At 39.0% G+C, this 13,766-nt stretch overlaps 1 protein-coding gene across 1 annotated transcript; it reads left to right on the top strand.

Annotated features, from left to right (window-relative positions):
* The first annotated feature begins 2,020 nt into the window (after positions 1 to 2,020).
* On the top strand, positions 2,021 to 6,129 carry LOC107787673 (MOB kinase activator-like 1A). The gene is made up of 7 exons (XM_016609276.2): positions 2,021 to 2,249; positions 2,799 to 2,847; positions 3,164 to 3,272; positions 4,278 to 4,371; positions 5,366 to 5,499; positions 5,583 to 5,746; positions 5,884 to 6,129. The coding sequence occupies exons 1-7, from the start codon at positions 2,224 to 2,226 to the stop codon at positions 5,953 to 5,955; spliced, it is 648 nt and encodes a 215-aa protein (XP_016464762.1). The 5' UTR covers positions 2,021 to 2,223; the 3' UTR covers positions 5,956 to 6,129.
* The last annotated feature ends 7,637 nt before the right edge of the window (positions 6,130 to 13,766 follow it).

The following is a 13,766-nucleotide window of genomic DNA, read 5'->3' on the forward strand; positions in this document are numbered from 1 at the left end:
ATGCTAACAACCCATGTTTGGGGGTTAGAAGAATGGTACTTCTCTTCGAAATCCTTAGCTGTAATAAGCTTTCTAGGAATGATGGTGCTCACCGTGGGAGGAGCATCATCATCAACACTTTCTTTGTTTTTCGAAGCACTGAAATTTTTAGAAGAGGAGGCCATTGTTATCAGAAGAGAATAAGGGTTTCTTTCTATGAAAAAGAAGATTAGAGGAAGTGGAAAACAAGTATGAGTTGAGTAAAGAGAGTTTGAGAGAGTTTGGAAAGTTATGAAGTGTAAAGGGAGAAGGTTGATGCGTATAAATAAAGTAATAGGAGGATAAGATCATGGCCATAATTACCTCGATAACCGATAAAACCGTTGTTGAATCGTGGGATGACGCATGTTTGAGGCATTAAATACGGAGTGACGTGCGTCTAATCAACCGTCAAAAACTTTTCAGAAGGGGCCAGAGAATTTTCTGCCAAGAAATGTGTCTTACCAACTTCCCGGTGACACGAGGTTATGCCACCAAAAAGGATGGGGACTATCTGTATAGGGTAAAATATGTTCATATTAAATGCTCGCATGATAAAGCGACACGTGAAGACGAAAACAGAAGGCAACCAAGTCCAAAGATAACGATCTCGTTTGTTCCCGAAGGGAATGCTGTTCATGAAGGCGAAATAAATGCATGCTACCCTCTAGCATTTAATGAAAAATATTCTATAGCATTAAGTATATAGTCCGTTACAGAGAATATGACATTCATTGCCCACCGTTACATATTTTTCAATGGCCCTCATAATTGTCATTTAAGAAGGGCTTGATCCTAGGACCTTGTTCCCTTGGTGCAATTATAAATAGAGGCTCAACAACCATTGTAAAACACATGAATTTTCTGACAAGTTGATACTATACTTTGTTCAAAAGCTCAATAATATTTCATCTTCTTGCTTATTAATATTGTTACTACTGCCTCCGGAAGCTCTGCTCCCGGAATCAAGATTTTTACTGTCTTATCTCGATTTCAACGCTAAGTCTTACATTCTTGTTTAATTTATTTATTATTTTGGGATCAAATTAATTGACTTGTCTATAAACCACGTACAAATTCAACTGTACCGTTTTACGGATAAACACTTTCCACTGCCCTCTCTAGTCATGAGGTTGTATAAGAGTAAACATTTAACTACACATAATGTTTATATTAAATTATATCAACTTATCATGGCTAGATGAGTTAATGAGATAAGAATATATATGTATATACTCCCTCCGTTTTAATTTATGTGAACCCATTTGACTGGGCACGGAGTTTAAGAAAAGAGAGAAGACTTTTGAACTTGTGGTGTAAAATGAAACACATATATTTTGTGTGGCTATAAATCATTACATAAAGGTAAATTGTTTCCAAATAAGGAAAGAAGTCATTCTTTTTGGCACGGACTAAAAAGGAAATAGGTTCACATAAATTGAAACGAAGAGAGTATTAATTAATTATAATTAAGTAAGAAAATTTTATATAATACATGTCACATATCTATTGATTTGATGTAAATGTGCATGCAAGTTTTTACTACTATGACTTAACTTCCTAGCTTGCTGCATTTTAAAGACAAGTTAGTGGACATTTTCCTTTCAATTGCTCTAAGACGAGAAATTGAACCACATGTGTGTATCGTCAAAAAGAAAATAAATATAAAAATCTTAAATAAAGGGGAAAAGTTAAACAAAAAAAGGTTTAAAATAACTTTCTGCTAGGTTACATAAAAAATAACTTTCTATAAAATTAATAACCTGAAAACTAAAATAAATAATCTTTTAGGACATACTAAATCACGTGAATAATGTAAAAATTTATTTATGTTGTCAAGTGAAAAAAAGATAAATTTCATTTTTTTTTAAAAGTACTGGAGAAAAAGATTCAGTGAAGAATAAATTAGGAAGTACTGTAGAAAGTACAAGCGGGCATGCATAGAGAAATGAGACAATGAGGCAGATCCAGGTAAGCTTGGCGCTGGCAATGGCAAAGAATCAAATTTTAACATTCATATACAGCCAGAAAACAGAAATACAAACACACAGATTACTCATACCCACAGAGAGAGAGAGAGAGGGAAGGTGCCGCTCTGTATAATATAAAACACACTTCGTACCTCACCTCAGCACCTATATATATATATATATATATAATCATCAGAGCTTTTTGTTGACCAACCCAATTGCTCTTTCTGCAATCATGAGTCTGTTTGGCCTTGGAAGCAGGTATTTGTTGTATGCAAAATACTTTTCAATTTTATTCTTTTAATGGGGTTTTCCAAGTTTTAATTTTGAATGACAATCTTTGGAGTTGATTGATAAAGACAGGGCTAATCTTTATCACTATTACTAAGTGTTTAAGCATATGTCTTTTTCCTTCTTATTATGGGGTTTTGATTTTGAATGATAATCTTTTGGTTTGATTGTTCATGGAAGTAATGTTTATAATGACTTAAGAAGTATAATACTACGATCATACGTTGAAGCATACATATTTTTGTAACTTCTCATTCTCCAAGTTTTGATTCTGAATGATAATCTTTGAGTTTGATTGATTATGAAAGTAGTATTCATAATATTAAAATTTGTGTCACTAAGACAAAAACAGCTTCCTGCATTCATTATGACCAGATTAGAGTTTTTTGTATCAATAATCAAGCTAATATCACGGATTTTGTGTCTAACTTGTTATGCAACTAAAAGGAGAAGTGATGTATTTTGTCCCAAATCTCAAGGCTCTACTTTGATTAATTTTAATTCAAATGGTTGTTTCAGGAACCACAAGACTTTTCGCCCTAAAAAGAATGCTCCATCAGGAAGCAAGGTTTGGTTAATGCCTCTTCTAGTTCTATCATGTGTCTCAAATTACATTCCTCATTTTAATTTGCTTAGGAGTTGGGTGTATTTGCGGATACATACACTGTATTTCTGTTATAGTTTTTATTTTAAGCTCTAATTACCAAAATTGTGGCTTTCAATGGTTTGATTAGAGTAAAACGTTAAAGATACTTCTTCTCCCTTTCCTTTGGGTGTAAAGGGGAAGGAGGTAGTTCAATGTGATTGTTTGGTTTTTATGCCAGCAGTAAATTTCTTTTATTCTAACGTTTCTCACCTTCTGTCTTTTATTTATTCAAATGCAGGGTGAGCAACTTAGAAAGCACATTGATGCTACCTTAGGTAGTGGCAACTTAAGAGAAGCAGTGCGGCTACCGCCTGGTGAAGATCTTCATGAGTGGCTGGCTATAAATAGTACGAATTTCATCCCTATAAATGCATCCCAATGGAACATCGATTAGAAGTCTGTCCATGATATTATGGCAAAGTCTCCATTTTACTTTGCTTATGTTTTCTCCATGGCCAATGCAGTATTCTTTGTCACCTAAATGATGGACAATTTGGCATAGGCTGCAGTTGTCTATAACATATATGGACTTTGATTGATGAGTCGTGCATTCATTTCATCTTTCTTTTTATGATGATACTGTGTAATTCAGTAAACCAATAATTACTCATCTAGGGCAGAGCAGATATTGCAACTATAGAACACAATCAGCAGAGATTAGCATATATGGAATCTACTATTGTTAAGCTTTTGAACCAGATAATGCTTAGATATAGTTGACATGTGCCAGAGTTATGAATTACAATGACATTAGCCGCGAGTGTGGGTAAATTTATCTCTAAAAGTTTTACAGAGGAATGATAAGTAAGACAAATAAAAGAGAAGGAGAGACTAACAAATTAAATATGGATATTTGTGCCCAGATATGGAATCAATAAAACCAAAGGTGAATGAACTAGAACTAGCTATTCACATTCTCCAAAGAAGGATGATGGTTAATTATTCTGTTAACTTTGCCGATAAGATTTATCTTCACTAACGAGAAAACAAATTAGTTAAAATCCCAACCCAATAAATACTTCAAGAGTGTAACCTCCTTTCTCATTTCTATAGTATTGTATAGAAGGGTGTGTAAGGTACTATCAGAGCCACATATTCCAAAGTGCCTCTACCAAATGTTCCTCTTGGAAAACCATCCTTAGCTTCTTCATTTGGTAGTTAAGAGAAATATGCTATGTGATAAGTTACTTGGTATTAGAGCTGTTCATTAACCACAAATGTCATTTGCTATTCTATTTGGATGTTTGCTTTGAATGCCTCATTGAAGTTAATGCACATGTCACAATGATAATCACTGATATATTGCACCGTTTAGTTAATGCTGACCTTTAATTTTTTTCAATTTCACACAGCTGTTGACTTTTTCAACCAAGTGAATATATTGTACGGCACCCTAACTGAATTCTGCACTTCATCAAGCTGTCCAACAATGTCGGCAGGGCCAAAGTATGTTTCTCGATCTGTTTACTTTGTTTCTGATTCTACTTGTAAAGTACATATACATATTGCCACAATAGATATCTTTGTCGTATGAGATTATACACTCGTTGACACTATAATTTTCAGAGAAGACCTGGCCAAATCTCTTTCCAATCTCAAATCCTAATTCCTCCCTGCATTTGGAGTTTCTGTCTCCACTAATGCTGCATATGTTCTGATTCTGATTTTATCAGTTAATAATCTGCTTAAGACCTTTAATACCAATAGCATCTTGCGTTCTTTATTGGCTTAAACCAATCAATTCTGAAGGCTGCTGAGAGTGTTCTTCTGGAAACCGTTAAAATGTTATTAATCCCATTGAAGGATTGGTAGTCATCAACAGACTTCATGGACCAGTCACCCTTTTGATTACAATATCCAGCATACAATGTCCTTGCTCCTGAATATATCCAAAAAAAGATTTAATTTGCATGCGTAGGTCCATCATTATTATGGATAATCTAGACCAATATGAATTTTAGACTGGCTTTTAGTGGCAAGAAGATGGGAAAATTTATTTGTCAGTGTTCAATCAGGCGAGAAGGCAAGAAGATGGGAAAATTTATTTGTCAGTGCTCAATCAAGCGAGAACGCATCTCCACAGACATACCACAACAAACTGGTTTCAACTCGACGTTCAGAATATTGAGCTTTGATTTTACCACTTCTCTTATATATCTGTCCCTCAATAATATATGCATACAGATTATTAAGTGGAGAAAGGAGAATGTGTGTATGTCAGTAGGAATAGGTAATCCAATCATAGTCAGTTTGTCTCTCTGTTAGTGAAACTAAAAAGTTCCTTTTTTAGCTCTTGAGTCCTCTTTGTTAGTGCATTGAGCTTGTAAAAATTTGCTTTGAATTTGTAAAATGCCCCAGTATGAATTTACTGGAAATTGCAATGCAACCTATACTTGTCGTGGAATGACCATGCAAGTTGTTCCAACACAACTTTTGGCAGGTATGAGTATCGATGGGCTGATGGAGTGAATATAAAGAAACCTATAGAAGTTTCTGCTCCAAAGTACGTGGATTATCTAATGAACTGGATAGAGACTCAGCTAGATGATGAATCAATCTTTCCTCAAAAATTGGGTAAGTGGTGTCTCTTTGTTTTGTGCATAATAATTCCCTCTTTGATCAAGGTGTATTTATGTTAGACCAATGGTATGCTACAGGTGCGCCATTTCCGCCTAACTTTCAGGATGTTGTGAAGACAATATTTAAGCGATTATTTCGTGTATATGCCCATATCTACCATTCACATTTCCAAAAGATTGTCGGTCTAAAGGAAGAAGCTCATCTGAATACCTGCTTTAAGCATTTTGTTCTCTACACATGGGTAAGTAGCTCATTTCATATTGTTGATTTGATTCATTGTCATAAGTTATTAGCAGTCATTTGTTCCTCACAAGTAGTATGAGGTCGAAAGATCGAATTTCTCGCAACAAGTTGCTAATTTGAGTTTGCTTGATGCAGGAATTCCGCTTGATAGACAAGGCAGAGCTTGCACCTCTCTATGAGCTTGTTGAGTCCATTCTGCAGTTATAGTGCCATGCCGTCCTTCATTTTCTCCATTTCTTCTTTGTTCTGTGATTCTTTAATTAGTTTGTGGACAGAACGTACATTTGATGATAGACCCCAGACAGGGAAAACCCAGAGTATTATTGGAACATGTTCCTGAATTTTTCTCACGTTTAGAAAGTTTCATGGATTGATTTTGAATTGTTGCATCTTATGAATTTTTCTTTCTAATCGAGTAACCATTTCTCGAGCCTGTTTCCTATAGTTTACCTAGTACTAGTGAGAAGCCCAAAGATTTATCCAAAGAAGGTTGAATATTGGATCTTGGTTCAAAGAACTTATTGTGATAAGAGGTTGAGGGAGGTTAGTACTAATGCAACGAAAATTTCTTGTCCTCTGGACAGGAATAAGCAATTTCTTTGGAGTTTGACTAAGCTTTTCCAAGTTACAGAGTTTAATTTCAGTTTTTCTGCTTGCGGCTAGACCCAGTCCATTAAATATTATTGTATTGGAAAAAATACGACATGATACGTGGTCGCTTAAAGGAATGACACGTGAAACACAAGATGGAGATGGCCACCGAACATAGCTATTCCTCTTGTCACCAAAAGGAATAATGATCATCAAATGAGTATTAGATATTTTGCGCCCGATAACATTTAATACGGAATATTTTGCAGCATTAAGGATGATGACCCGTTACAAGGAATTTGGCATTTATGTCTAACGTTACATCTTCATCAATGGCCCTCATAATTGACATTAAAGAAAGGCATGATCCTAGGACCTCCTTCCCTAGACATAGTTATAAATAGAGAGTTCAGTTATCATTGTAAAGGAGAATTTTCTGGCTAACTTATACTACATTCTATACAGCATTTTAATACAATTTTACTCTCTCGCTTTTGATCTTATCATTGTTGTGCCCGGAAACCTTGTTCCCGGACTCACTAGCTCTGTCGTTCTATCTACATTCTAAGGCTAAATATTTTATATTTCATCAGTTATTTCATTACCTTTTGGATCAAATTAATTCACTTGTTTAGAAACCACGAACAAATTCAACTGTACCGTTTTATGGGTAAACGGTTTGGCGCCCACCGTGGGGCCTAGACAATCGTGAAATTAAATTTATCCTTGCCTTTTTTACTAACAAGTTTGATTACTTTGTCTTAGCAAAAAATCACAAAAAATGGCAGATAACACTGTTAACGGCACACGCAACCCTCAAATTCAAGGGGAACAACCTCATTTCGAGGATTCAATCAGTGACACTCGCAATGAGGGGAACGACGCCACACCGGTACATGATAGTCGGTACCCTCGACAGGTTCGGGAGGCAACTCCTGATGATACAGATGAGGAGCATGTAGCGGATGCAGTAAGGATCCTGCAGGAGCAACAGACAGTCACTCTAGGCCATCTCACGCGGCAGGATCAGGTTATGACGGAACTGAAGCAGGCATTATCAGGTGCCTCATATAATGCAAACAGGCGAGATCCAGTTCCTCCTGATGTTCCCGCAAACCAAACGACGCGGAGAGTCGACAACAACACTCCCATGGGCGAAGTTGGCTCCGACGGGGCCGGGGGGAGCAGATCCGGCATCAACAACGATAACGACCCGTTCAAGGAGGAACATTTACGGTTCATGAAGGAAGTAAACGCCCGCATGCATCAAATCCCGGATGCGCCACCAGTATTGAAAGACCCGAATTCGAAGAAATATGTTCAATTATCGTACAACCCGAGTGCGGCCCCAGAATTAATCCCGAAGCGGTTCAAAATGCCCGAGGTGCCAAAGTATGACGGAACTTCAGATCCACAAGAGCACATTACCACTTACATAACAATAGTGGAAGGAAATGATTTGGCACCTCACAAAATTGAGTCTGTGTTGCTGAAGAAATTTGGTGAGACTCTCACGAGGGGAGCATTAACGTGGTATTCACTATTGTCCGAGCATTCCATAGATTCCTTTGAAGTGCTCGCGGATTCTTTCATCATGGCTCATGCCGGTGCCATAAAGGTGAAGGCACGAAAGGCCGACATATTCAAGATCGTGCAGGGAGAGTCCGATTTATTACGAGAGTACGTCACCCGGTTCCAGAAGGAAAAGATGTTACTACTGGCGGTCTCGGATGAATGGGTAGCTGAAGCATTCATCAAAGGTTTAAATCCGAGAAGTTCGGACGCTTCCCTGAAGTTGAAGGAAAGTCTTCTCGAGTTCCAAGTGACGACTTGGGCGGATGTCCAAAACCAGTATGAATCAAAAATAAGGATCAAAGACGATCAGGTTGACTTTGCATCATCGACCAAATGATGGGGGAAGAACAGAGAAAAAAAGAAAGATAATATTGACATGGATAGACGGACTTCGAGAGGCCGGTTTCTGCCCTACGAGAGGATAGAATATCACGGCAGGAACTTTCGGACAGCAGACAGGTTCACCGTTGATAGAAGGATCGATCGTGGCCAGAACAACAGATCACTGCAGGATAGAGAAGTCTCAGGGTCGCTAGATTTTTCTTACCTAAGGTTATCAGAATACAACTTCAATGTCAGTGTCGTAGAATTGTTGTCGGCCTTGAGGAATATCAAAGAGGCACGATTCCCAAGACTTGTGAAATCTAATCCCAGCCAGAGAGATCCCAATTTATGGTGTGAATACCATGGCACTAACGGCCACCAGACTGGGGACTGCCGACACCTATGGAAAGAAGTGGCAATGCTATTAAAAAATGATCACCTCAGAGAATTCTTGAGCGATCAAGCTAAGAACAACTATGATCGGAACAGAGACGATGCAAAAACCTCGAAAGTAGGAGAAGAACCTCCACACCAAACGATCAACATGAACTTCGGAGGGAATGAAATTAACGGGGTCACTGTTTTAGCAGAAAAGAAGACAAAAGTGTCGATAACTCATAGTAAGAGGCTCCGGGATGACGATATCACGTTCACGGACAAAGATGCAGACGGATTACTACTGTCACACAATGACACACTGCTAAATTCTTTAAATGTGTTAGATTTTAAAATTAAACATGTTTTACCGGATCCAGGAAGTTCAGCTAATATCACACAATAGAGAGTACTGGAGCAAGCTAAACTCACCGGAAGCATTATCCCCGCAATGAAACTCCTCGCCGGATTCAACCTCGCAAATGTGACAACCCGGGGAGAAATGTTGCTGCTCACGAACGCTAAGGGAGTAATGTAGACAACACTTTTCGAAGTGGTAGACGGAGACATGGGGTATAACATCATCTTGGGAAGGCCATGGCTGTACGAGATGAAAGTCGTGCCTTCAACATATCACCAATTGTTAAAATTTTCGACACTCGAGGGGATCAAAAAGATAAGGGGTGATAAACCGGCAACAAGGGAGATGAATGCAATTTCGGTTTCTAGTAGCAAAGGAAAGGAACGTGCGGCGTAGCAATTACTATAACTGGCACCTTCCCCCGAACCAGAGAAAGATAACTCGGGGATAGAAAAGTCGGAACAATATCAGGTACCAAGGTATTTTCAAGTACCGGAAGAGACGGACGCGACGAAGCACACGGTAGAAGAACTGGAGCAGGTTGCATTGTTCGATGAATTCCTAGAAAGGAAATTCAATTTGGGAACAGGACAGCACCCGGAGCACATGTTTGCTTTTATTGAATTCCTTAAAATTAACGCCGATTGTTTTGCATAGTCGTACGAAGATATGACAGGCATCCCAACAAAGATAGCCGTACACAAGTTAAGCTTGGATCCCAATGTACCTCCGGTAGGGAAAAAGAAATGTCATATTGCTGAAGCAAGGAACGAATTCGTCAAAGAAGAGGTAACTACTTTACTTAAGATTGGTTCAATCCGAGAGGTAATATATCCGGACTGGCTAGCCAATGTTGTAGTAGTACCTAAGAAGAATAATAAATTTTGCATGTGCGTAGATTATAAAGATCTTAATAAGGCGTGCCCGAACGACTCATTCCCATTGCCAAATATCGATCAGATGATTGATGCTATGGCCGGGCACGAGTTAATGAGTTTCCTCGACGCTTATTCTGGGTACAATCAAATCAAGATGAACCCAGAAGATCAGGAAAAGACTTCGTTTATAACAAATTTTGGTATATATTGTTACAATGTGATGCCCTTCGGGCTGAAAAATGCCGGAGCCACTTGGAACTCGAGAATAAGATACAACGGCTCGTGAATAAGATGTTTGAAAAACAAATAGGAAAGACTATGGAAGTATATATAAACGACATTCTCGTTAAGTCGTTGAATGTAGGTGATCACTTGAAACATTTGCAAGAAACCTTTGACATCCTGAGGAAGCACAATATGAAACTTAATCCCGAGAAGTGTGCGTTCGGGGTCAGTGCGGGTAAGTTCCTAGGATTCCTAGTATCACAAAGGGGAATTAAGGTAAATCACGACAAAATCAAGGCCATAGAGGATATCTCGGATCAACTGTCTAACATAAAAGAAGTCCAAAGACTCACGGGGAGATTGACAGCTTTGAGCAAGTTAATTTCACGTTCATCGGAAAAATGTCATCGCTTTTTCGCACTACTCAAAAAGAAAAACAATTTCGAGTGGACACCGGAGTATCAGCAAGCCTTGAAGGAATTGAAGAAATATTTGTCAAGCCCTCCGTTGCTCTCAAAACAAAAGGAAGGTGAAACGTTGTTACTCTACCTCATGGTTTCAGAAGTTGCGGTGAGTGCAATTTTATTCTGAAAGGATGAAGGTACGCAACCTCCCATTTATTACGTTAGCAAAATTTTAACGGGAGCAAGAACTCGCTACCCACATCTAGAAAAGCTGGCCTTAGCTCTCGTAGTCACCGCTCGGAAGCTAAGGCCCTACTTTCAATGCCACCCTATAGCGGTGGTAACTACTTTCCCTTTGTGAAATATCCTCCATAAACCCAAGCTCTCAGGTACGTTGGCCGAATGGGCAGTCAAAATGAGCAAATTCGATATAGAATATAAATCGAGGACTGCAGTTAAGCCGCAAGTCTTGGCTGACTTTGTGGCCGACTTCAACCCGGAACTATTGCCTCTGGCAGTTAAGGAGGCAATAATGGTGTCAGAATCGACATCGGGTGTTTGGACCTTATTTATGGACGAAGCTTCAAATGTAAAAGGGTTCGGGCTCGGAATAGTCTTAATCACTCCTTCGGGGGAAACCTTAAGGCAAGCTATCAGAACAATTCCTTTAACTAACAATGAAGCAGAGTACGAAGCTTTGATTGCAGGGCTCGAATTGGCCTGGGGACTTGACTCTAAAGTCATCGAAATCAAATGTGATTCGCAGTTGGTGATAAATCAGGTCTATGAAATTTTTGACACCAAAGAGGAATGTATGCAACATTACGTGGTAAAGGTTCATGCTCTATTAGCATGATTCCAGGAGTGGTCAATAACTCATATCCCGAGGGAAGATAATGCAGAAGCAGATGCATTGGCAAATTTGGGCTCATCAACAGAAATCCAAGGATCGGAATCAGGGACGGTAGTACAACTGATGAACTCAGCCTTGGACACAGATGGTTACTATGAGGTGAATTCGACTAGTTTGGTCTGGGACTGGAGAAATAAAATAATCGATTACCTCGAGCATGAAAAGTTGCCCGTAGATCCTAAAACATTAAGAGTGTTGCACGTCAAAGCTGCATGTTATAGCTTCAAGAAAGGCCAATTGTACAGAAAATCCTTTCAAGGCCCGTTGGCCCACTGCTTAGGAGCATCAGAAGCTAACTATATCATGAGAGAAGTCCACAAAGGGATATGCCGCAACCACTCAGGTGAAGATTCTTTGGTGCTGAAATTAGTTCGGGCAGGGTATTACTGGCCCCGTATGGAATAAGATGCTAAAGACTTTATACGAAAATGTGATAAGTGCCAACGCTACGCACCACTAGTACATCAACCGGCAGAACCCTACATTCGGTTCTGTCCCTGTGGCCATTCATGAAATGGGGGGTGGACATCGTTGGACCGCTATCACCGGCTCCCAAAAAGGTAAGATTTCTTTTAATTTTAACTGATTATTTTTCTAAATGGGTGGAAGCAGGTCCTTATTAGAAGATCGGAGAATGCGAAGTGTTCTACTTCCTATGGAAAAATATAATTTGCAGGTTTGGAATACCAAAAGAGATTGTATGCGACACTCGGCCACAGTTTATCGGTGCAAAAGTGACAAAATTCCTTGAAGATTTGAAGATAAAGAGAATTACCTCTTCGCCTTATCATCCAAGCGCAAATGGTCAAGCGGAGTCAACAAACAAAGTGATTATTCAAAACCTCAAGAAAAGGTTAGAAGAAGCAAAAGGCAACTGGCCCGAAGAATTACCTGGAGTTCTATGGGCCTACCGAACAATGACCAAACCAAGCATATGAGAAACCCCTTTTCCCTTGTATACGCTGCGGAAACTTTGATACCGGTGGAAGTGAAAGAACCAACATTAATGTATTCCCAGGCGAACTAAGAATAGAACAACGAAGCAATGCTAATTAACTTGGAGTTGCTCAAGGAACGTAGGGACTTGGCGCATGTTAGAATGGTAGCCCAAAAGCAGAGAATGGAGCGATATTATAATCCAAGAGCCAACTTCCGATATTTCAAAGTAGGAGACTTGGTAACCCAAAACACCCGGGAACTCAACGCGGGCAAGTTATGCCCAACACAGGAAGGCCCTTATCGGGTTTCAGCCAATTGGAGAATCAAAATGGAGACAAGTTTCCCAACAACTGGAACATGGCTCACCTCAAAAGAAATTACTGCTGATGAACAACAGTCAAACGGAAAGTATGTGGTGCACTCGTTTTCTCTTCATTCAGTTTTTATCCCTATTGGGTTTTTCTCGCAAGGTTTTTAACGAGGTAGCGACGAAAAGCATACTACGAAGACAACACTGATAAGACCTTTGATGACAAGGCAAACAAGCAAGTTTTCACTCGGGGATGATTAGATAATCTTTGCTTCAATAGAAAATTCCCATCGGGAAGTTAAGTTTGCTATCGAACAGGGGTTACCCGATCGTTCCCGAGTACAAACCACTAGAGGACTGTTAGGTATTCTTTCGCTCGATAGCATGGGTTCCTAATGGGAAACAAAATATGTTACCAAGTGAAGTATTACCTAGCAATTCATTAGTGGGATCTTCGAAGACACAAGACTTCCAGTGTTCCAAATTCTCATTCTTCGCATTCGAACATTAGGGGGGAATGATATGAGGATATGACAACACTGAATGCCAAGCAACACTGAATGCCACGTCAACTGGGGAATGAAAATCCAGAACTGAATACATCATCGGGACCGGGGACTACGCAGCCAGCTACGTAGAAACAAGTTGTACAAGATAGCCACAAGTCATGGCAATTTCTTTATAGCCACAAGTTATGGACATTTCTTTTCTGCATAGCAAAATGCTTATGTACGTTTGAAAATAGAAGGAATTAAATGAAATAAAATCTTTTTATCTTGTTTCTTGTCTGAACGATGATTAATTTTACCATTTGAAAGTTAAACAAGTACTTCAAATGATTGTGTAGTAATGAAAAGGAGACGTCCTCTTCAATAGCACCATAAAAATAAGAGGCCCCTCTCTTATAAAAACCCTCGCGTTAAAGGGTTGGTTCCGGAAGAATCAATGCCCAGAATCCTTAATGCCATTGGGGAAAAAATATACCCGAAGCTGCATACGAAAAAGATGCAAAAGGCAAACTTGCTCAAATACTTATAAAAACCCTCGCGTTAAAGGGTTCGTTCCGGAAGAATCAATGACCAGATTCCATAATGCCATCGGGGAAAAAATACACCTAAAACTG

This window comes from Nicotiana tabacum, chromosome 13 (assembly GCF_000715075.1).
Source record: "Nicotiana tabacum cultivar K326 chromosome 13, ASM71507v2, whole genome shotgun sequence".
Classification (NCBI taxonomy): domain Eukaryota; kingdom Viridiplantae; phylum Streptophyta; class Magnoliopsida; order Solanales; family Solanaceae; genus Nicotiana; species Nicotiana tabacum.

Coding starts and splice junctions, on each gene's coding strand:
- LOC107787673 (XM_016609276.2), top strand. CDS start 2,224: ATGAGTCTGTTTGGCCTTGGAAGCAG. Junction 2,250..2,798: donor CTGTTTGGCCTTGGAAGCAG/GTATTTGTTGTA, acceptor TGGTTGTTTCAG/GAACCACAAGACTTTTCGCC. Junction 5,500..5,582: donor AATCTTTCCTCAAAAATTGG/GTAAGTGGTGTC, acceptor GGTATGCTACAG/GTGCGCCATTTCCGCCTAAC.